Source organism: Bubalus kerabau, chromosome 1, assembly GCF_029407905.1.
Source record: "Bubalus kerabau isolate K-KA32 ecotype Philippines breed swamp buffalo chromosome 1, PCC_UOA_SB_1v2, whole genome shotgun sequence".
Classification (NCBI taxonomy): domain Eukaryota; kingdom Metazoa; phylum Chordata; class Mammalia; order Artiodactyla; family Bovidae; genus Bubalus; species Bubalus kerabau.
In genome coordinates, this window is record NC_073624.1 from 33,469,107 (window position 1) to 33,491,291 (window position 22,185).

Here is a 22,185-nt window from a genome sequence, read left to right on the forward strand (position 1 = left end):
CCCAGTGATCATTTACCAGGATTTTTTCTGCTGTTAAATAGCCTGAATTTTCCTTTAGGTAAAAATGACCTATGCCAGAAAAGCTTTCACAAGGTTGTTTTTCTAAACAGGTTCAAATTAGAATGAAATATTTGGTATTTGTTGCTAATTTAAAATGTCAAATTCCCTCTTTTATTGTTAGAATAAATGGGATAATAAAATGCTCTCCTCTCTGTAAATCTACAGAAATTTATTATGCAGTTGAGTCGTCTCTTTTTCTTTAAATTGAGAAATTGTGGAAGACACATGTATACATGTATACAATGAAGACACTAATATCTGCTTCTCAAGAGTTTTATATTAAATGAGGCAAGTGTGTAAAAGGATTTAGCACAGACTAATTACACTTAAAACATAATATTTTCTATAATAATTATAACTTTCATGCTACTTCTTTAATTAGTATTTAATTTTTAATTTGTGTATTTTTTCTTAACCTGCATTTGTTGGTATTTTCAGATCAATAGTAAATAATAATGATGCTAATAGACATGCTTTTCTTTTTAGTGATTTTGAGAAAATGCTTCCAGAATATATAGTTCACATGGTTATTATTTTGAGGTACTGTGCTTTTTCCACCTTTCTGTGTTTCTTTTAAAGCTTTTTTTTTTGGCCACACTGGGTTTTCACTACTGTGTGCTAGCTTTCTTGAGTTGTGGTGAGTGAGGGCTACTCTTCATTGCAGTGCATGGCTTTCTCATTGCAGTGGTTTCTCTTGTCGTAGAGCACAGGATCTAGGTGCGTGGACTTCAGTAGTTGTAGTGAACGGGCTCAGTTGCTCTGTGGCATGTGGAGTCTTCCTGGACCAGGGATCGAACCCATGTCCCCTGCATTGGCAGGAGGATTCTTATCCACTGTAGCATCAGAGAAGTCTAACTTTTCTATATTTGTAAAATCAAAAAGGAATGAAGAATTACATAAGAGACTTTTATAGCATATACCAGAGTGACCTTTTTTTTTCCTCTTCCTTGGTCAGTTAATAGGATGAATTAAGTTACCAGGTTAAAAAAGTCATATTATTTTTACATTCTTGTGATAAACTTCACTTTGTCATGGTAAGTTATTATTTTAATATAATATTGGGTTGTTTTCCTAATATATACTTAGGATATTTGCATTGATAGCTTTAAGTGAGTTAGTATTATTCTTTCTGTGTTATCTCTGCCTGATTTTGGATAAATGTTATGAGTGTAGAAAGAATTGATGCATATCCCTTCTCTATGGATGGTAATAGTTTAAATAGAATAGGGATTAGGTACTTCCTGAAATCATCTGAGTCCAAATTTTTAGCAATAGTTCTTGGCTCTCTGAGTCCTCTTCATGCTCAGTTTTTCCCTCTGGGATCTTTCTTTCAGACCTTCTAAATCTAGCCTCCACATCATTTCAGTGTCTTTTTTTTTTTAATTGACGTATATTTGCTGTACAATATTATATGTTACAGGTGTACAATATAGTGGGCTTTCCAGGTGATGCTAGTGGTAAAGAACCCTGCCAAAGCAGGAGACATAAGAGACATGGGTTCAATCCCTGGAGGAGGGCATGGCAACCCACTCCAGTATTGTTGCCTGGAGAATCCCATGGACAGAAGAGCCTGATGGGCTACAGTCCATGGAGTTGCAGAGTTGAACACGATTGGAGTGACTTAGCACGCATGTGCATATAATATGTTATTCACAATTTTTGAAGGTTATACCCTATTTATAGTTATTGTATTTTCTATGTTCTCTATATTGTACAATATACCATAGCTTATTTTATACATAATAGTTGTATCTCTTCATCCCCTACCCCCTTCCCTCTTCCCACTGGTAACTAGTTTTCTACATTTCAGTGTTTTTATTTTCTATCAGTTTTTCTGTGCTACATTCTAAATCTGTCTCCAGTGCAAAGAAGTCTCTCATAGTTTAAACTTAATTGCTGTTTAACCTCTCCATTGAATTGGTAATTTTAATCACTTTTTTCTTTTCTAGAAGGTCCCTATTTGATTATTTTAAATTAATTTGCTCTTTTTTCTTACCTTTAAAAAGCCTTTGTAGGGTTTCCTTGGTGGCTTAGTGTTAAGAAATCTGTCTGCCCATGCAGGAGGCCCGGGTTCGATCCCTGATCAGGGAAAACCCCACATGCCACAGAGCAACAGAGCCCCTGGACCACAACTACTGAGCCTGAGCTCAAGAGCCCAGAGCTGCAACTACTGAATCCATGTGCTTCTGAGGCCCACGCACCTAGAGCCTGTGCTCTGCAACAAGAGAAGTCACTACAGTGAGAAACCCATGCAGCAACTAGAGAGTAGACCCCACTTGCCACAACTAGGGAAAAACCCTGAGCAGCAACGAAGACCCAGCAGAGCCAGAAATAAATGAATAACATTATTTAAAAAATGAGAAAAGAGACTGAAAAAAATGAGCACGGCCTCAGGAATCTATAGAATATAACAAAAAATGTAATATTAAAAACCAAAAAACCTATGTATACAACTATGTAACTGCCATACAGATTACAGACCAACTATAAAACATATTATCACTCTAGAAAATTTCCTTCTGCCCCTTTCCAGATTGTAATTGATCCCCACCAGAGCTCACTTTGTATGGCTTATTTTATTATTGGTTTGTTTTGCTTGTTGCTTAGCTTGGTAAACATGGAATCATGTATAAAGATACTCTTATGGAATCACATATAAAGATACTCTTTGGTATCTGCGTTCTTTCACTCAACATAATATTTGTGAGCTTTGGCCATGTTGTTCCATATACCAGGAATAGTTATTTCCTGGTGTGGATTAGCCACCATTTATTCATCCATCTTCCCGTTGTCAGGGATTTGGGCTGTTTTTGTTTTCTTTTCACTCTTAGGAATAAAGCTGCTCTTAACATTTCTGTACAAGTCTTTTTGTGGACATAAGCACTCATTTCTCTTGGATATGTGCCCAGAAGTGGAAATGTTGAGTCCTGGCAGAGGCACATATTTTTAGCCTTAGTAGAAACAGCCAGTTTTCCATATTGGTTGTGCCATTTATACTCTCAATAATACTGTGTGACAGTTCCACCTTCACCAACACTTGGTATTGTTAGTCTTCGTGGTTTTAGTCATTTTAGTGGGTAGGTAGCTGTTTTTTTATTTGCATTCCTGATGAAAAATTATATTGAGCACATTTTCACATTTTTTTTGAAAAACATACATATTTTTAATATCTTATAGATCATTTTATTTTTCTAGTTTTTGTGCTAATATCATTATTTATTATGTCTCTTAATTCCTATCCTGGTGATTTTAATTTTGAATGGGAGTTAATTTGATTTTATTCATCTTTCCCAGGAGATCTAGGTTTTATCTCAGCAGACTGATTTTGCATTTGCCCTTTCCAGAATTCCAAGGATTTCAATATTTTGGAGCCATTTTTATATAATATTTCAGCTTGAATATATGATCTTAACATTGTAAAGTTGGAATCATATCAAAAATTTAAAAATCGTAGCAAATTTTAAACTTTCAGAAAAAGTTTATTTTCTGACTTAAACAATCCCTTATAATATTATTGTGCTTAGTTGTTCAGTCATGTTTGACTTTTTGCAACCCTATGGACTGCAGCCTGCCAGGCTCCTCTGTCCATGGGGATTCTCCAGGCAAGAATACTGGAATGGGTTGCTATGCCCTCCTCCAGAAGATCTTCCCAACCCAGGGATCAAACCCAGGTCTCCCATATTGTAGGTAGATTCTTTACTGTTTGAGCCACCAGGGAATCCCTATAATACTATTAAGATGTGATATATGTAGTGAGTTCTCAATGTTAATATTTCATATCAGAACATGCTTTTCAAATTATAAACTTTTTTCAAAATCATTTAATTTGAGCTTCACAAAAAACAGTGATGCGAGCAGGCAGTTGTTATCATGCTTTCTTGTTTTTTTTCTCTTTTTGCAAATGAGGAAATGGAAACAGCCTTTCAATGATAAGTCCAAGGCCATACATTCAATGTGTGATCAGACCAAGACTAGAATTCAAGTCTTTTAATTCTTGGTCCAGTTCTTTTTTTTCAATGTATTCTATTTAGACGGACATAATTCCTTATTATGCTTTTGAACTGTGGTGTTGGAGAAGACTCTTGAGAGTCCCTTGGACTGCAAGGAGATCCAACCAGTCCATTCTGAAGGAGATCAGCCCTGGGATTTCTTTGGAAGGAATGATGCTGAAGCTGAAACTCCAGTACTTTGGCCACCTCATGCGAAGAGTTGACTCATTGGAAAAGACTGATGCTGGGAGGGATTAGGGGCAGGAGGAGAAGGGGACGACAGAGGATGAGATGGCTGGATGGCATCACTGACTCGATGGACGTGAGTCTGAGTGAACTCTGGGAGTTGGTGATGGACAGGGAGGCCTGGCGTGCTGCGATTCATGGGGTTGTGAAGAGTCGGACATGACTGAACGACTGAACTGAACTGAACTGATAGATCGTATATCATCAGATCAGATCAGATCAGTCTCTCAGTAGTGTCCGACTCTTTGTGTGTGAGATGAGTGCAATTGTGTGGTAGTTTGAGCATTCTTTGGCATTGCCTTTCTTTGGGATTGGAATGAAAACTGACCTTTTCCAGTCCTGTGGCCACTGCTGAGTTTTCCAAATTTGCTGGCATATTGAGTGCAGCACTTTCACAGCATCATCTTTCAGGATTTGGAATAGCTCAACTGGAATTCCATCACCTCCACTAGCTTTGTTCATAGTGATGCTTTCTAAGGTCCACTTGACTTCACATTCTAGGATGTCTGGCTCTAGGTCAGTGATCACACCATCATGATTATCTGGGTTGTGAAGATCTTTTTTGTACAGTTCTTCTGTGTATTCTTGCCATCTCATCTTAATATCTTCTGCTTCTGTTAGGTCCATACCATTTCTGTCCTTTATCAAGCCCATCTTTGCATGAAATGTTCCTTTGGTATCTCTGATTTTCTTGAAGAGATCTCTAGTCTTTCCTATTCTGTTGTTTTCCTGTATTTCTTTGCATTGATTGCTAAAGGCTTTCTTATCTCTTCTTGCTATTCTTTGGAACTCTGCATTCAGATGTTTATATCTTTCCTTTTCTCCTTTGCTTTTCACTTCTCTTCTTTTCACAGCTATTTGTAAGGCCTCCCCGACAGCCATTTTGCTTTTTTGCATTTCCTTTCCATGGGGATGGTCTTGATCCCTGTCTCTTGTACAATGTCACGAACTTCATTCCATAGTTCATCAGGCACTCTATCAGATCTAGGCCCTTAAATCTATTTCTCACTTCCACTGTATAATCATAAGGGATTTGATTTAGGTCATACTTGAATGGTCTAGTGGTTTTCCCTACTTTCTTCAATTTAAGTCTGAATTTGGCAATAAGGAGTTCATGCTCTGAGCCACAGTCAGCTCCCATTCTTGTTTTTGCTGACTGTATAGAGCTTCTCCATCTTTGGCTGCAAAGAATATAATCAATCTGATTTCGGTGTTGACCATCTGTTGATGTCCATGTATAGAGTCTTCTCTTGTGTTGTTGGAAGAGGGTGTTTGTTATGACCAGTGCATTTTCTTGGCAAAACTCTATGAGTCTTTGCTCTGCTTCATTCCGTATTCCAAGGCCAAATTTGCCTGTTACTCCAGGTGTTTCTTGACTTCCTACTTTTGCATTCTGGTCCCCTATAATGAAAGGACATCTTTTTTGGGTGTTAGTTCTAAAAGTCTTGTAGGTCTTCATAGAACCGTTCAACTTCAGCTTCTTCAGCATTACTGGTTGGGGCGTAGATTTGGATTACTGTGATATTGAATGGTTTTCCTTGGAAACGAACAGAGATCATTCTGTTGTTTTTGAGATTGCATCCAAGTACTGCATTTCGGACTCTTTTGTTGACCATCTTGGCCACTCCATTTCTTTGAGGGTTTCCTGCCCGCAGTAGTAGATATAAATCATTTAATCCCAAGAGAAGTTAACTCATTCACTACAGCAGTAGTCTAGTATAGCACATGGCTACGAGCATGAGCATGAGCTTGGAAATCAGGTTGCCTGAGTTTGCATCTCAATTCAACTAAACCTTTGGCACATTAGCCAATCTGGATCTCAATTGTAAAAAGGAGGTGATAATGCTTACCTTATAGGATTTTTGTCAAGATTAAATGAGAGTATACTTATAAAGCTCGTATCTTCTTAGTATGTGTTAGCTATTATTATCCTTTCATCAGATTTTTAATGAGACGGTTTATGCCATATGTACTCTACTGGTATCTGCATTGATTTTGCTTTGCTTCACTCTTCTTTGCCCCCAGGAATTTTCTTCTCTCATGTTGTCTGATACAAGGCAGTACTAGACACTACAGCAATTATATGATATTTAAATCATAAATCATTCTGTCATCTCTATGCCTTATTGGCACATATAACTAAGCTTTATTAAAATATTATATAAGCCAAGAATTTTCCATGAAATATTAGGCTTGCTAATTTTTTCCCTACATTTTTGGCCAAAAGCCTAGATGCCTTGTGTTTCCAATATAATGTTATACTGCATTTAATATAGGCTAGAAGTTGTCAAGTGGGAACAAAGAAAAGAAGCTCCTATTTTCAGGTGAAATTTTGTTACTCCTAAATCTGCTTCTGCCACTTTCTCTCTCCTCTTTGTCAAGGACACAGCAAACTCTGTGCCTGGGCCAAGTCCTTGGCACTGGAAGTGATAGGTCACCGGGAGAAACGGGTTCCTCTATCTAAAGTATGCTTGTGATTGTCATATGTGTTGGGGATCCTGAAATGAGCAGGATGGTGCAATTCTAGATGAGTGTTACTGCTCATTTTGAATGGGCAGTGGGATAAAATGTCTCCCAAGCTGTGTGTTATGCAGTCATTCCACAGGGAAATAAAACTTGGGCTTAAAAAGTCAATATTTGGAAGTGATTACTTATGGCAGGAGATTTTTGTCTTGTTTTCTTGTTTTAAAAGAAAATTATATCTTTCTTTGGACTTCCCTTCTCTCTGGAGCAAATGTAGGGGATTTTAACATAGAAGGAATGCCCAAGAGTTTAGTCAGCTACCTCACTCAAGTAATTGAAGAATGGCTCTCCCTCCCTTTTTTCAATTTTTCTTTTTTTCCCCCCAAAAATCAGTAGCCAGCCCAGTCCCATCACTCTTTTTTTTCTGGAACTACTGGTTGTGATTTGAATTTGTATTCTGATTTTCATGTCACTCTCCAGACTGTGAAACTCCCCTCAGCAGAAGATACTACTTTAAATTGGCTCAGACCTTCTGACCACAGCTTTTTAGGCCAAAGGTTGATCCTTGACCCAAAGTGAAGTCGTGTAAATTTGTCCAGTCATATGTAAGATCAAATGATGAGCTGGACACAGGAGATTTCTTGCTTGATACTTGGAAATAGACAATCTGAGAAGTGAAGAAAGTGACTGTGGGTGCAGGTGCTCCAAGATTTCATCTGAGATCAGAATGGTCAGAAAGTCTACATGTAAGAGGAGGAAGGAGTGGAGAGAGGGGTGGAGATGACAGCTCGGAAGGGAAGAATGAAGCCGAGAAACCTGACAGAAATAGTATTAGAGAGTGGGGAGTCTCTAGACCTGACCCTGTCCTCATGCTTACTGATGCCCAATAATTCTGCATTTCTTAGATTCTAATGCATGAATCTCTCTTCAGTACACCCCGATCTTACTCCTCCTCCCTTCTCTGGTGTTTGGAAGTACCGTCTCTGGAACTCAATTTTTTTTTTTCCTTTGAGCTCAATTTTAATTTTTTATTTAATTTGCCACTTCAAATATAAAATTTAGAGGATAATTATACTTTATTAAATAGGATATAATACACTAGCTTTTCTTAGTAAAAACTATTTTCTTAATAAAAATATATACTTCCAAAAATAGAAGTGCCATCTCTGGAGTCAGACAGAGATCAGTGATTAAATCAACCATTTGGGAGTAATTCATTTACCTTCTAGCCTCAGTTTTCTCATCTATAACTTAAGTACAATGCAAAAAAAAAAGATAGTTTTTTCAGAAAAATTTTTTTCAGAAAAAAACTTAGGAAAATAGTTATTTCAGAAGATTTTATACTAATTTTAATATACTAGAACGCTTCGTATTACTCTGACAAATAATCTCTCTGAATCACATTTTATCACTCAGAAGTGAGACTTAGCAGATACTAAACAAATACCATCAATCAAGATGAAATAATTGAAGTTTATTTTCATGCAACCTCCTTTAGTAGGGGGACAACCATCTTTCAAAAATGCCCAGTTCACTAGCTTTCATAAAAATTATTTTATTTATTTATTTAGAAAAAGTTTTTGACCACATCATGTGGCATGTGGGATCTTAGTTCCCCAACCAGAAATTAAGCCCATGACCTTCTGCAGTGGAAGCCTGAAGGCTTAACCACTGGACTGCCAGAAAGGTCCCCATAACAATTATTATCATCCCTTTGTTGAACTAAAAAGAACCTGCCCACCATAACTCAGCAATGTATTGCCACTGTTATCTTAAAAACTAGTAGAAAAGGTGGGCTGAACTTCTTATCACTGAAAATACATTTTATCATCACTTCTTCTCAGCCTTTTGGCTAAGACCAAGTCTGGAAATACATCTCACAGTTTATTAAAAACTTATTCCTAAAGGTGACTCTTTTGTCTAGAAGAAACCCTTAAAGACTATTAAAATTGTAAGCATCTTTCTACCATCCATTCTAAACACTGTATTTGACTTATCTATGCATTGTGTTAATACGTGTTGTAAAAATTTATAGCAACTATATACTTCTTTAAGGCAGTTAAGATAGATGTGAATGTACATATTCAGATGTGTGTTTGTTGAAGGCAGCACCCACATACATTGAGAGGTCAGGAGCTAGATTGTAACCAGTGAAAAAGGGTTAACAGTAAACTTTGTTGGTGGATTCTATTTATGCCTGCTTTCAAAGGATTGATGAATATTTCAGGTATCTGAAAGAAAGAGATTAGGAATTAAAAAAAAATTTATGAAAGTCACTCAGTTGTGTCCAACTCTTTGTGACCCCATGTCTGGGGAATTCTCCAGGCAAGAATACTAGAGTGAGTTGCCATTCCCTTCTCCAGGGGATCTTTCCAACCCAGGGATTGAACCCAGGTCTCCAGCATTGCAGGCAGATTCTTTACCATCTGAGCCACCAGGGAAGCCCAAGAATATTACAGTGGGTAGCCTATCCCTTCTCCAGGGGATCTTCCTGCCCCAGGAATCAAACTGGGGTCTCCTGCATTGCAGGCGGATTTTTTAGCAGCTGAGCTATCAAGGAAGCATGCTCTTTGCTTAAGTAGCGTTGGAACAAAGCTCCAACTAGTATTAGTCAAAGTGCAAATACTTAGATATGAAACTGTTGGCCTAAATCCACGTGGCCCTGATAAAACTAAAGGTCAATAGTCTTTCACTTAATTAAAACTGATAACGTGTATAAATAGCACATACTGTAGCCCTGTCTAGGGGAAAAATGCAAACAAAGCAGCATTAGCCAGTGTTGTACTGTTGTTTTATGGACAAGCTACTTATTTTATGCTAAGGGCAGATTGAGTGATAGAAATTACTGTCTGAAAGCAATGCTTTTTGCCATTAATGTGTAGCATATATTTGAGATGGTCTGTGATGGTTGATGGCACTGTGATCACGGAAGGCTTTCTTCTTGGAGCCAATTAACTTATTTAGCTAGGTATGGCTCCCTTGATCTTTGTCAATTTAGAAAGGGCATTGGTGACCATAGTGTAAATGACTAAGGGAAATGAGCTCCAGCCCATAGAAAAAGAAAAAAAAATAAATCCTATGTAGTGAATATGTAGAATTAATATATCAACTTTCATATGTCAATGATGATGATACCAACAGAAAAAATGTGAAGGTGGCAAGGGGAATAATCATCACAGGTAATTTGCCATCCTTCCACATTGTGAAACATCAATAGTGAAACCTATTCAAAACTACTCACATTTACACACTAGACACATTTGAAACTATGAATTCAAACTCAATAGGGTAACATGCAAATAATTCAACAGGGAATTCAGATGTGGGTAAAAAAAGCTTGCCTCTTTTCAAAAAAATTTCCCTTTAGATCACAAATTGTTGATTAAACTACAACATAAAGTAAAATAGTGTTCAGAATCCCTGTTTATATCTTCTCAGCTGAGATTCAGTTCATTTCACTTTTTCCTTTATGACGGAATTAAGGCAGTTGATTCAATGATACCAAGAGGTTTGTTCTGGCCGTCCAGGATAGGTTAATGTCAGCAAAGCTAGGAAGCATGTGGATATCACCTCCAGCATCTTATGGCTCCACATTATGCATAATAAAAAGAAATGAGAGTGGTGACCAAGGTAGACTGACAATTCCCAAACCTGGCTAATTATGAATCTCGTCTGAAAGCATTTGCTATAAATACAGATATAAACCCTTTCACTGGGGAGTTTGAGCTAGAGGAGTCTTACTAATGCCTGAGCAAATCTTGAAAATGATGTGTAGTTACTAAAGAAAAAAATTAAACTCAAGTTACAGAATATAGCCTCTTGGCTACAGTTTCTTATTATCAAAGCCTAGGATTATAAGACTGCATTTAACTTTGGATAAGGGGTTAATTAGGGAATTATTAAAATATTATAAATCACAGACCTCCAAAGAATGGAGTACAAAATAGTCATTTAACATATATTGGAAGACAACCATAAAAACTAATCAATAAACCTTGGAGAAATGTCCAGACATCCAACTATTTAATTAGAGATGTAATCAAATTTATTGATATAGTTGTTCCACCTGATGAAAACTTCCCAAAAGCCTATATATAAACCTGAGTCTGTTTCAGGTGTGAAACAAAACTGTCAAAGCATAATCAGGTACTGTCTTGTCAACTTGTGTTGATTTACATCTATTGATCAGTCCTGGTTGATGCCCAATGGTATTGTAAGTAAAAGAATAATCATCCTTTTTAATTAAGCAAACAGAAAAAGTAATTTATTATATAATACCAAAGCAGCATATGTTCATAGCAGAAGAAACACAGCACAGACAGTGAAAAGTTATAGGCACATGGCTAGTGGTAAAATTAATCTATGGACCAATCAACTATACTTATTAGGGCCTGCTGTGGTTCAGGTACTTGTATTATATGCCAAGGGCACAAAGACAGACAAGACATGGTCCCAGACCTCAAGTATCAGTTACTTAGAAGGATCTTCTCTTATCTATCTAATCTAGAGCGAAGTTGACTTTTAAATTGATCGAAAAGAGCACTTAAAAGTAAAGGGTGCACAGTCCTTTAAAGAAGTATTTTTTACTCTTTTAACAATATCAGTAACCTATTTACATATAAAGCTTTAGGTATTTACTGCTTCGGAGAAGGCAATGGCACCCCACTCCAGTACTCTTGCCTGGAAAATCCCTTGGATGGAGGAGCCTGGTGGGCTGCAGTCCATGGGGTCGCTAAGAGTCGGACACGACTGAGCGACTTCCCTTTCACTTCTCACTTTCATGCATTGGAGAAGGAAATGGCAACCCACTCCAGTGTTCTTGCCTGGAGAATCCCAGGGACGGGGGAGCCTGGTGGGCTACTGTCTATGGGGTCGCACAGAGTCGGACACGACTGAAGCGACTCAGCAGCAGCATTTACTGCTTTTCACAAATATTAAGGAACTAAAATTGGTAAAAATGATTTGGTTAATTAAATGTAAAATTTGTGATATGAAATTTGATTAAGTAAAGGCTGGTCTTCTTTTATAGATATATACCTATTTAATAAAAAATTATCTCAAGATTAGTTATTTCCATATTCAATAGATCACACATATAACACAATACATGATTAAACAATTTAAGAGATCATCCTTGACTTTATTCAGTCAATTTAGTTTTGTAAACAATTAAACACTCAAGTGACTGCAAGTTATGAGGAAACCAGTGATCACTTAGTTGTAAAAATGGTAAATGTGATTTTCTGTTTTGTGTAATTAGATATGCTTCTGCTGACACTGCCTGGATAGCAGTAGAATATTTACAGATATCATGAGGGATTATTTCAGTGGGTAAATCCTCATCTCTCTTGATGTGTGTGGGTGCTAAGAAGCTTCAGTCGTGTCGGACTCTTTGTGACCTGATGGATCATGGCTCACCAGGCTCCTCTATCCGTAGGATTCTCCAGGTACGAATACTGGAGTGGGTTGCCATGCCCTCTTCCAGGGGATCTTCCCAAGCCAGGGATCGAACCCGCATCTCTTAAGTCTCCTGCTTAGGCAGGTACTTTACCACTATTGCCACCTGGGAAGCCCTTTCTCTGTGACACTGAAATATATAACTTGGTAAAAAGCATGGTGTGAATTCAACCTTACAAAGCATTTGCATGCCAGAAACTCTTTGAGTAGATTGGTGGAACATTTAGAAAATATTTTCAAGTTCATGATTCTATTCTGTTTAACTTTCAGGGAAGAATAAGAGGATTTTTCTCCTAATGAAGTTTTATGTATATGATGAGTTGATGGTTTGCACTAAGTAACATAGAACACTTTTGTTCATCCTTGTGAAACTTATTTTAGGTAAACATCAAGACTCTAAATTCAGGGGAAGGCCCAGGCATAAGTTCTGCGTAAGTAAGTATACGAATTTTCCAAGCATGAATACACAATAAATTGAACACAGGAACTATAGAAAGGGAGCTTACATTCTCTTTTTCCATCAGTTATAATTCTTCAAAATCTTACAATGCACATGGACCTTGACATGAAAATCAATATTGATACAAATGGGTACAAAATTACAGTATAAATCTTTGGCTGCTAGCATGACAGTGAAAGTAACTTTTAGCATTTTTTCAATTTATTCATTTACATTTAAGAAAGCATGACACTAATATGCCATAAATTTTGATGCACCTTGAATATGCACATTAAAATCAGAATAAAATTTTGATACACTCTTTACATGTACATTAAAATTAGAGCAGGAGCAAATATGTACCTGTGTGACACCACTGGGTATATTAAAAGAAATATACATTCTTCCACCTAGAAATAGACACATGTTTTACATATATGTGTATGTCTACCTATGTTTATGTATGTATGTATGTTTGTATAGATATATCCTGTGAAAATAAGGCCACTTGCTTATGCTCTCCAGTCTTGAATAATATGGAATTTTAGGCCTTGAGGATCATAAACACATCTAAAGTGAAAGTGAAAGTGAAAGTCACTCAGTCGTGTCCGACTTTGCAATCTCATGGTCTGTAGCCTACCAGGGTCCTCCGTCCATGGGATTTTCCAGGCAAGAGTACTGGAGTGGGTTGCCATTTCCTTCTCCAGGAGATCTTCCCAACCCAGGGATTGAATCCGGGTCTCCTGCATTGTAGGCAGACATTTTACCATCTGAGCCATCAGGGAAGAACACATCTAATGATTAATTAAACCATGGAAAGCTGTAGTGACCTGTCACTGAAGGGTTGAGCCTTATTATTTTTGAACTTCAGTCTGGAAAAGCACATTATGCTCGATATCTTAAGAACTCTCCTCTTACTAGACAAGGAAAAATGGAAACTTGGGTATAATTTGTCAAATTTTCAAACTCTTATTATCATGATCATTCTAATGAAGGTTTTAGATTTACAGAGTTATTATAAATGTAATAATAACTTCTAGTCTTGGTGACCAGAAACAATTCAGATGAAAAAAAAGAGACTTTTATAAGAAACATCAGTATTATTAATGTTAATGAATACAGAACATATTCTCAGACAGTAAATAATGAATTTGAGTGTTTCATTTTCTAACTGATTAGAAAACCTGTCCTTCTTTTAATTTCTTCCAATAATATCTAGAAACACCAACAAAAAGGAAATATATTCTTACAAGTAAGAGTAAAATAATACTGAATGCTAACTGTAACTTCTATGCTTGAGAGATATTTTCCAGACTTAAGCAGAGTGGTTGATTTACCACTTAAAGTAGCTTACTTGTTTTAATACAAACTTAAAGGTTATTCTTAAAGGTAATGTGGCTTAATCTTTAGAAAAACATCAGTAATGAACATAATAAGCAGTCACAGATTGGGAAACAAAGCAAAACAAACAAAACGGAGGAAGAAGAAATGTCAATATAGAAAATGCAATATTCACTGGTACAGTGATATTGTTACTAATTACAAATTCCACAACATAACAATCAAACTTCACAAAAGTGTGTAAAAGTTTAAGATGCCACTTTCCAAAGGCCAAGCTGATGATCCATTAAGTAGGTTATGAGAGCATTATTTTAAATACAAGCATGGTTTTAGGACATTCCGTCACATGTCTGCACGAACAAAAGAAGCGAATACTCCATCTTCCCGGGCCAAGAGGCTTTCTGGAGTGTCATATTCTAAAATATTTCCTCGCTTCATCACAATAACTAGGTCTGCCGTCAGAATAGTGTGAACCCGATGCTGTGAGTAAGAAAAGAATAAATGTATTCATTATAAATTTCAGGGCACCAGCCAAAGCAATGGAAAATGCATATTTCACTGTTTATACAAGGGCATTTCTTTATCTTGGGCACAGCCCTTCTTTTTCTTTCTTATGTAAAGTATGATTTATTTACATACTTTTAAACCCAGCCAGTATGACTGGGTCTTATATAGGCTGTATTAAATTGAGTGCACCTAATGTAGTTTCATCGTTTTCATGGAATTGTGAATAGGATAACAAATGTTTGTCAAATAATTAAATGATAAGAAGAGTCACTGTGAACCAGTTTAGTTATAGTTTAGTCTAGACTAAAATTAGTTTTTTAGTAGAGTCAACTAATTCTCTGGGATAACACACAATTTGAAGAATCCCAGAAGGTGGTTTAATTCTGAGAAAACCATATGGGGAAGTCCATTCTGGCATGCAGCGTTAGAAGGTATTATCTAAGACTTTAGGTCGGCATGCTGTCTTTTTGTCTTTAGAGATCACTGCCACCCACTCAGCCATTTTCTCTTCCCACATGGTACCTTTTGGAGAGAAGCTCTAGTGTTAGTAATTAATCATAATCAAAATTACCACTTCCTGAATGTATATTATACATTAGCTACTCCACAGACATACTTGTTAATCATCAGAACAGTCCACAAATGTGGGTGTTAATCCCTCCCCACTTTATGGGGGAGACCACTGGGGTTCATAATAAATAAAGCAAAATCAAATCACACAGATAGTAAGTAGCAGAATCAACATCCAAACCAGGCTTATTCGCTTCTGAGCTACTTCCACTCTGCCATAGGATGTTTTGTTGGGAGGATCTGGTCCTTCAGAGGGCTGTTCACCTGTCAGTCAGAATGGATTCATGTTTTGGCTTTCCCACCTGTTAGCTGTGCAATCTTGAGCAACAAACTTAACTTTTGTATGCCTTAACTTTCACATCAGTAAAATGATGGCTGGGGAATGGTGGTGAGGTTCAAATGAGATAATGCATGTAAAAATAATTCAGCACTTTGTCTTTGCAGTGAGCCTTTTCGCTACTCTTGCTAAGTTAAGCGCTGTCCAATAGAAATATAATGTGAACCACAAATATGCGGCACATGTAATTTCAAATCTCTTAGGAGCCATATTTTACAAGCACAAATAAACAGGTGGAATTTGTTTTAGTAATGTATGTTAGTAACAACCCAAAGTTCAACCTAGGGCAGTCCCCAAAGCAAAAGCTTATCCCTTGCCCTGGACCTGCAGACAGGGTATTCTCAGTGTTTGTGCTTTCAGAAAAGCAGGCAGTCCTGGTTGGAACTCACAACTAAGGGGCAAAGCAGCACATATATGGAGAGTGATAGAGATGCCAGCTTAGAATATGCACCACTAGTTTCCACATCCATAGACAAACCTATATCATTCACTAAATACTGGTAGTTAATGGACTTCCCTGGTGGCTCAGATGGTAAAGAAACTTCCTACAATGCAGGAGACCTGGGTTCGATTCTTGGGTGGGGAAGATCCCCCAAAGAAGGCTACCCACTCCAGTATTCTTGCCTGGAGAATTCCATGGACAGAGGAGCCTGGCGGGTTACAGGCTATAATCCATTGGGTTGCAAAGGGCTGGACATGACTGAGTGACGAACAATGGTATATGTTTAGGAATATCACACTTTAAAGGACAATTTTTATCTTTAAGAAAGGGCCAGAGCCCCTTGCATCTCCATGCATTTAGAAGAAAATAAACTTAATGAGCTGTTTAATATCCGCTGTTCATTTCCTTCAAAAAATTAGTTCTTCAATACCCATATCATAGTTATTTTTAAAAATCTGGCTTCTAAAATTAAAAAAAAAAATCTGGCTTATAAACCCATAAATAGGATATTATAAATATTGCCTTGATATTCTAAAATGATGCTTATTTTTAAAAATGTTGAAAAACTTGGCCTATAGAAGTAAACATATCTGGTGTTTATTCCATTACTCCAAATTAATTTCTGCTTGACAAAGTGTCAACTGCCATAGCATTGATGAAATTTTCAAAATGCTCCAGAGAAATAAACCTCAACAAGAGTGAAGTATAGATTACTTTCATTAAAAAATGCCACTCACTATTTTGGGGCATGAGGGCTTCTTTTTAGAAACCCGAAAAAGTTATCTTTTGAAGTTATTCCATAATTTTCAGTGGCAGTTAACAAAAATAACAGAACAACTTTTATCAGGGAAGGAAAAATAGTTACTCAATACATTCATTTATTTATTTATTGGCTGCACCACACAGTGTGGGGATCACAGCTCCCTGACCAGGGGTCAAATCTGTGCCCCCTACATTAGAAGTCAGTGTCTTAACCCATGGACCACCAGCAAAGCTCCAATTACTCTTAATGGTTGTTGTTGTTTAGCTGCTAAGTCCTGATGACTATTTGCAACCCCATTGACTGTGCCCACCAGGCTCCTCTGTCCATAGGATTTCTCAGGTAAGAATACTGGAGTGGGTTCCCATTTCCTTCTCTAGGGGATCTTCCCAACCCAGGGATCAAACCCACATCTCTTGCATTGGCAGGTGGATTCTTTTCCACTGAGCCACCTGGAAAGCCCAACAGAGCTGATGAAGCTTTTAACAGAGTTGAGGAGTATTATGCAAAGGATGCACCACAAGTTGGCTCTCCCTCTTATGAGTCTGGTAAAAGGAGTTGGTCCCACAGTATTTGGTCCTTTCCCACAAATTTCTGTGTCTGGGGAAAGAGCTCTTGGTATCCTGGTGGCCACCTCCACATTGGGGGGTCTTGAAATGAGCAATGGGTAAAAGACGTACAAGTAAACAGAAAAGTATTCAATGAATGTAGAAAAGCAGAAGTCAGGTGAGATAACATAATTTTTTGGTGAAAATATACAAATTATGCTCAAGAAATCTTCCAGCTGTCAACTAACTATGACCACCCATCAGTACCATGCCTCATGCAGAGCAGAGAAAAATAGTCTTCAGAGTAGGCAAGGGTCTGCTTTCCCCCCTTTTAACCTGCCTTTTTAAAGGGAGCAAGAAGCTCTTTCTCCCCATCTTTCCAGTGAGAAAATTCTTGAAAATGTTATAAAATCATTTTTCAAGTTAGCCAATTTTCTCAAGTCTCCCTGTAGGCAACTCCAGGGCAGAAGGATTCACAGAGTTCACTGGGAAAGTGAAAGTGCTATCTCTTTACTTAGGCCCAGTTTACAGAAGCAGAGCCTTGATGGGGAATCATTTCCAGCTACCTTGAGAAAGCTGCACTTCACAAGGTGCTCTTTCTAATATTTTTATATATTTGTTTGGCTGTGCTGGGTCTGTGATGCAGCAGGCAAGATCTTTGACCTTCATTGCAGAACACAAAATCTTTAGTTGTGGCATGCAAACTCTTAGTTGCAGAATATGGGATCTAGTTCCCAGACTGGAGATCGAACCTGGGTCCCCTGCATTCGGAGCATGGCGTCTTAGCCACTGGACCACCAGGGAAGTCCCAAGGATATACTTTCTCCCAAGCATCATTCACAAAACCAGAAGCACAAGCAAGCACTTCACACATAACTCCTATGACTCAACTGTTAAAAACTTAAGTAATTATTGAGCGATGCTCTCTTCAGGGCAGGTAGGGGACACTATGTGTGCGGTACTTTAAGGACAGTTACAGAACATCTCCAAGGAGCAGTGAAATTGGTCCTTAGGACAGAGGTAAATCTGGGTACAGGTTTTCTCTCATACTTACAGCTACTGTAACAATGGTGTGGTCTGCAAAAGCTGTCAAGGCCACTTTCTGCCTGACCACTCTCTCTGGTGCACTGATACATTTGAAAATATATGCAAATACCTCATTTGTATTGAGCACAACAGAAGAACCCAGTTGAACTGATTTGTATAATAACACCTTGTAGTTAGTTCCCTCCCCCATTCCTCCCCTTTAATCTGCATTCTTCTTGCCTTACTGTGGGGGAGGTGGCTAAGATAACTACCAGAGAATGGGATACTTGGCAGGGTAGCTCCTGAGGTTTACTTGTTGGTCATCACCAAAGTGGAAAAGAGGCCATTCTTGAGAGCAAGCAAGTTTGGAACAGTATCACACTCTACTAATATACCCTCAGATAAGACTAAAACAAGGCCTGCATCCAAAATAGAAGAGACACGGTGCTGGAGAGAAAAGAAAAATGGAAAGGAAAGAAGAGAATCAGCAAGAGGGAAATGTCCAAGCAATTCATTTTAAAAAGAGTTTTGTTAAATTTTAAGCCTGTCAGTAAGAACCCATCCATCTGCAAAGAGGAAGAGACAAAACCATGGCCTCTTTGCAGTAACTTATAATGGGCATTACAAACACTTAAGCAAGTTTTCAATTTGATTGGGGCTATCTAAAAATCAGAGAAAGTATCTGCTCGTATCTCACGGCCTTCTTTTTGCAAACGGCTGAGTAAACAGGAACACAGAAATTAAGTGTAAATAGTATCAGCAATCAAACTGATGAATTTTGGTTCTGAAACTGATCATCATACAATTCGATTATTCAAAAAAGAATCATCCCATATGAACTACCGTCTGTATCTGGTGAAATAGTCCAGGCCATGACCTGCTGGAATTCTGAAATTTAGAATGCTCTTTCATTGTAAACTAGGAGAGGAAGGTAGAGCAGACAGCTTGGGGAAAAAACAGTGTAATGGCATTCAAAGCATAGCATTTTTTTTTTTTTTTTTTGGCACAGATACCGAAGTATTAGCAGAGAAATGATTCAACATAAGTATACTTTTAATTGCCCCCAAATAAAGAATACTGAATCTTCAAACAGCAACCAAAGAGGAGTAAATCAGCACTCTCCTGTACTTACAGCTATGGTAACAACGGTGCGATCTGCGAAAGCTGTCATGACCACTTTCTGCAAAATGTTTTCCTGCCAAAAAATAAATAGAGTCTGAATTTTCTCTGGACTCCTTTCTGTTGCCAAAGTATTTTGTTCCCAAGAACAATGCTTCAACATGCCCAATCTCTTCTGAGAATTCTCACTCCTGTCTTCTGCAGAAGGTCTAACAGAGAGCAGTGCCCAGCAGGGAGCTCAGGCTGGGTTCTGTAGTGTCTTCAAAAGGCAAAGAAAACTCGGTTGGTCAACTAGGAATGACTGATAGATTTATTGCCAGGAAAATGAATGAGGAAAATGAAACCAAATGGGTGGAGAAATGCTCACTTAAGGTTATGCCACAAAAAGGATGTATTCAAAACTAATATAACCCTAAAACAGTGTTAAGTTTGGGGTCAGAAACGGAGAAAATAAAATACATGCCAAAAATTTGGATTTTGACCCATAAAAGTACATTCCTGGCAGGAACTGTTTTTATTCCCACCACAAACCATTGTTGTTGTTCAGTCGCCAAGTCACGTCTGACTCTGCGACCCCATGAACTGCAGCATGCCAGGCTTCCTGTCCTTCACCATCTCGGAGTTTGCTCACACTCATGTCTATTGAGTCAGTGATGCCATTCAACTATCTCATATTCTGTCGTCCCCTTCTCCTCTTGCCCTCCAACTTTCCCAGCATTGGGGTCTTTTCCAGTGATTTGGCTCTTCGCATCAGGTGGCCAAAATATTGGAGCTTCAGCATCAGTCCTTCCAATGAATATTCAGGGGTGATTTCCTTTAGGATTGACTGGTTTGATGTCCTTGCTGTCCAAGGGACTCTCAAGAGTTTTCTCCAGTACCACAGTTTGAAAACATTAATTCTTCAGTGCTAAGCCTTCTTTATGGTCCAAACTGTTATTATATTTTAAAAGATATCAGGGGTAAAGATTCTTCCTCTCACCTCAATAAAAAGGCTCAATTACCTAAATCTTTATGTGAAGTTGTTATTTCTTCCAATCACATGGCTTATTGCCAATTAATTCATTCTTATTCTCCCCTTTTTTCTCTCTCTCATTTCTACTGAGGCAGTACTATCCTTATAATAACTCACAATATTATCAGAACTTAGTAATTAATACTAATTTTAATGTAGTTACATTTAGTGAAATGGCTTCATTAGAAACAACTTCATTGCTTTAAATTATCTTAACTTGGAGAAGACACATAACTTCATATAGATACTTTAACTGATTGCACTCTATGCTTGGTCGCTCAATCTGATTCTTTGCAACTCTATGGGCTGTAGCCCACCAGCCTCCTTCTGTCCATGTGATTTTCCAGGCAAGAATACTGGAGTGGGTTGCCTCCTCCAGGGGATCTCCTCTACCCAGGGATCAAACCCCCATGTCTTTTGTCTCTTCATTGCAGGCGGATTCTTTACCACTGAGCCACAGGGGAAAGACCAGTTTAACTAATTAGTCTTACTTAATACAAAGAAGGACAGGGAAGCCTGGTGTGCTGCAGTTCATGGGATCACAAAGAGTTGGACACAACTTAGTGACTGAACAACAACAACAACAACAATACAAAGAAATGATGTCAAATTAACATCTCCATATATAATTGGTTCTTAATAATCTTGAAGCTGTTTCACCTTTTTGGATAGTTTTATTCAATCTAAAGTGTACAGCAAGAAAAGAAATAAGATTTTTTTTTTGTCCTTTCTGATGCCAAACTTTTAATATCAAGTTCATTTTATAAGAACAACATTAATAGATAGCTCATAACATTTGCAGTTCAATGTGACATTTTCCCTACTCAGTCACAACCTTCCAAACAGATCCTTCTTGGACATATTTGATACTTTAAAAATTTTTAATTTTCATTTTATATTGGAGTACAGTTGATTTGTAATGTGTTAGTTTCAAGTATACAGCTAAGTCATTCAGTTATACATATACATATATCCACTCTTTTTCAGATTTTTTCCCTTTTTAGGTTATTACAGAATACTGAGTAGTGTTCCCTGTGCTATACAGTAGGTCCTTTTTGATTATCTGTTTTATATATAGTAGTGTGTATATGTTAATCCTAAACTCCTAATTTATCTCTCCCCTCATTTGATACTTTTAAATGATCTCTTTCAAAAGGGAAAGTTTCTGCCTTATTATCATCAATACATTGAGAGGGCCATTATTAATTCTAGCCGGTATTAATTTTAGTGAATCCCTCTTCAAATTGCATTAGAAGATGATTGGTTTTGATTATCAATAGATTCTATTAAACAGTGATTTGCATATTTCATTTTAGAACTTCCATGGCAACACACCTGAATACTTGAATACAGCAGTCTCATCAACTGAGCCCTGGAATTTTACTCTCATGAGGATTAATCACAAAGTGATGGCAAATTTATTTGATGCTTATTGGACAACAGGAGCTTCTTTAAAACAAGAGTCAAGTCTCCTTTATTGAAATTCTCAATGTGCTATATACCACTGGTTGATCAATGAGGTAGCTGAGAAGACACTGAAAACAATAGCCCTGAGGATATTCAGAACCCAGTCAGGAAAAAAATATTGTAATTTTTGCACGCATTTTTTCGACTCATCAATTGAAAGCAGCTTAGATGATGCACTCACTGTGGCCATGTCGATGGAAGCCGTTGCTTCATCCATGATGAGAATACTGCTTTTGCGGACAAAGGCCCTGGCAAGGCAGAACAGCTGTCTCTGTCCAACACTAAAATTCTCCCCACCTTCAGTGACAACTGCATCTAAATAAAAAAAAAAAAGCAAAGACTTCACTAAAGAAATGATATTAACATTTTCCTTAGGCAACATAGTGGAAAACACATTATGTC

At 37.6% G+C, this 22,185-nt stretch overlaps 1 protein-coding gene across 7 annotated transcripts in view; it reads right to left on the reverse strand.

Annotated features, from left to right (window-relative positions):
- Nucleotides 1-4,545: 4,545 nt before the first annotated feature.
- Nucleotides 4,546-22,185, reverse strand: part of ABCC9 (ATP binding cassette subfamily C member 9) — a 161,269-nt gene continuing 143,629 nt past the window's right edge. For 4 of the 7 annotated variants that reach the window (XR_008711663.1, XR_008711639.1, XR_008711662.1 and 1 more), the window contains 5 exons: nucleotides 21,965-22,098; nucleotides 19,318-19,380; nucleotides 18,458-18,632; nucleotides 15,254-15,336; nucleotides 14,457-14,475 (listed from right to left, as the gene is read on the reverse strand). Coding sequence is in view for 3 of the 7 variants with exons in the window: in XM_055571680.1 (XP_055427655.1) it covers nucleotides 14,338-14,475; nucleotides 19,318-19,380; nucleotides 21,965-22,098 (335 nt within the window). In the remaining 4 variants the exon portion in view is untranslated. Of the gene's footprint in view, nucleotides 14,476-15,236; nucleotides 15,337-18,457; nucleotides 18,633-19,317; nucleotides 19,381-21,964; nucleotides 22,099-22,185 lie in introns of those variants that run through there. The other 3 variants (XM_055571683.1, XM_055571688.1, XM_055571680.1) reach the window with 3 other exon arrangements.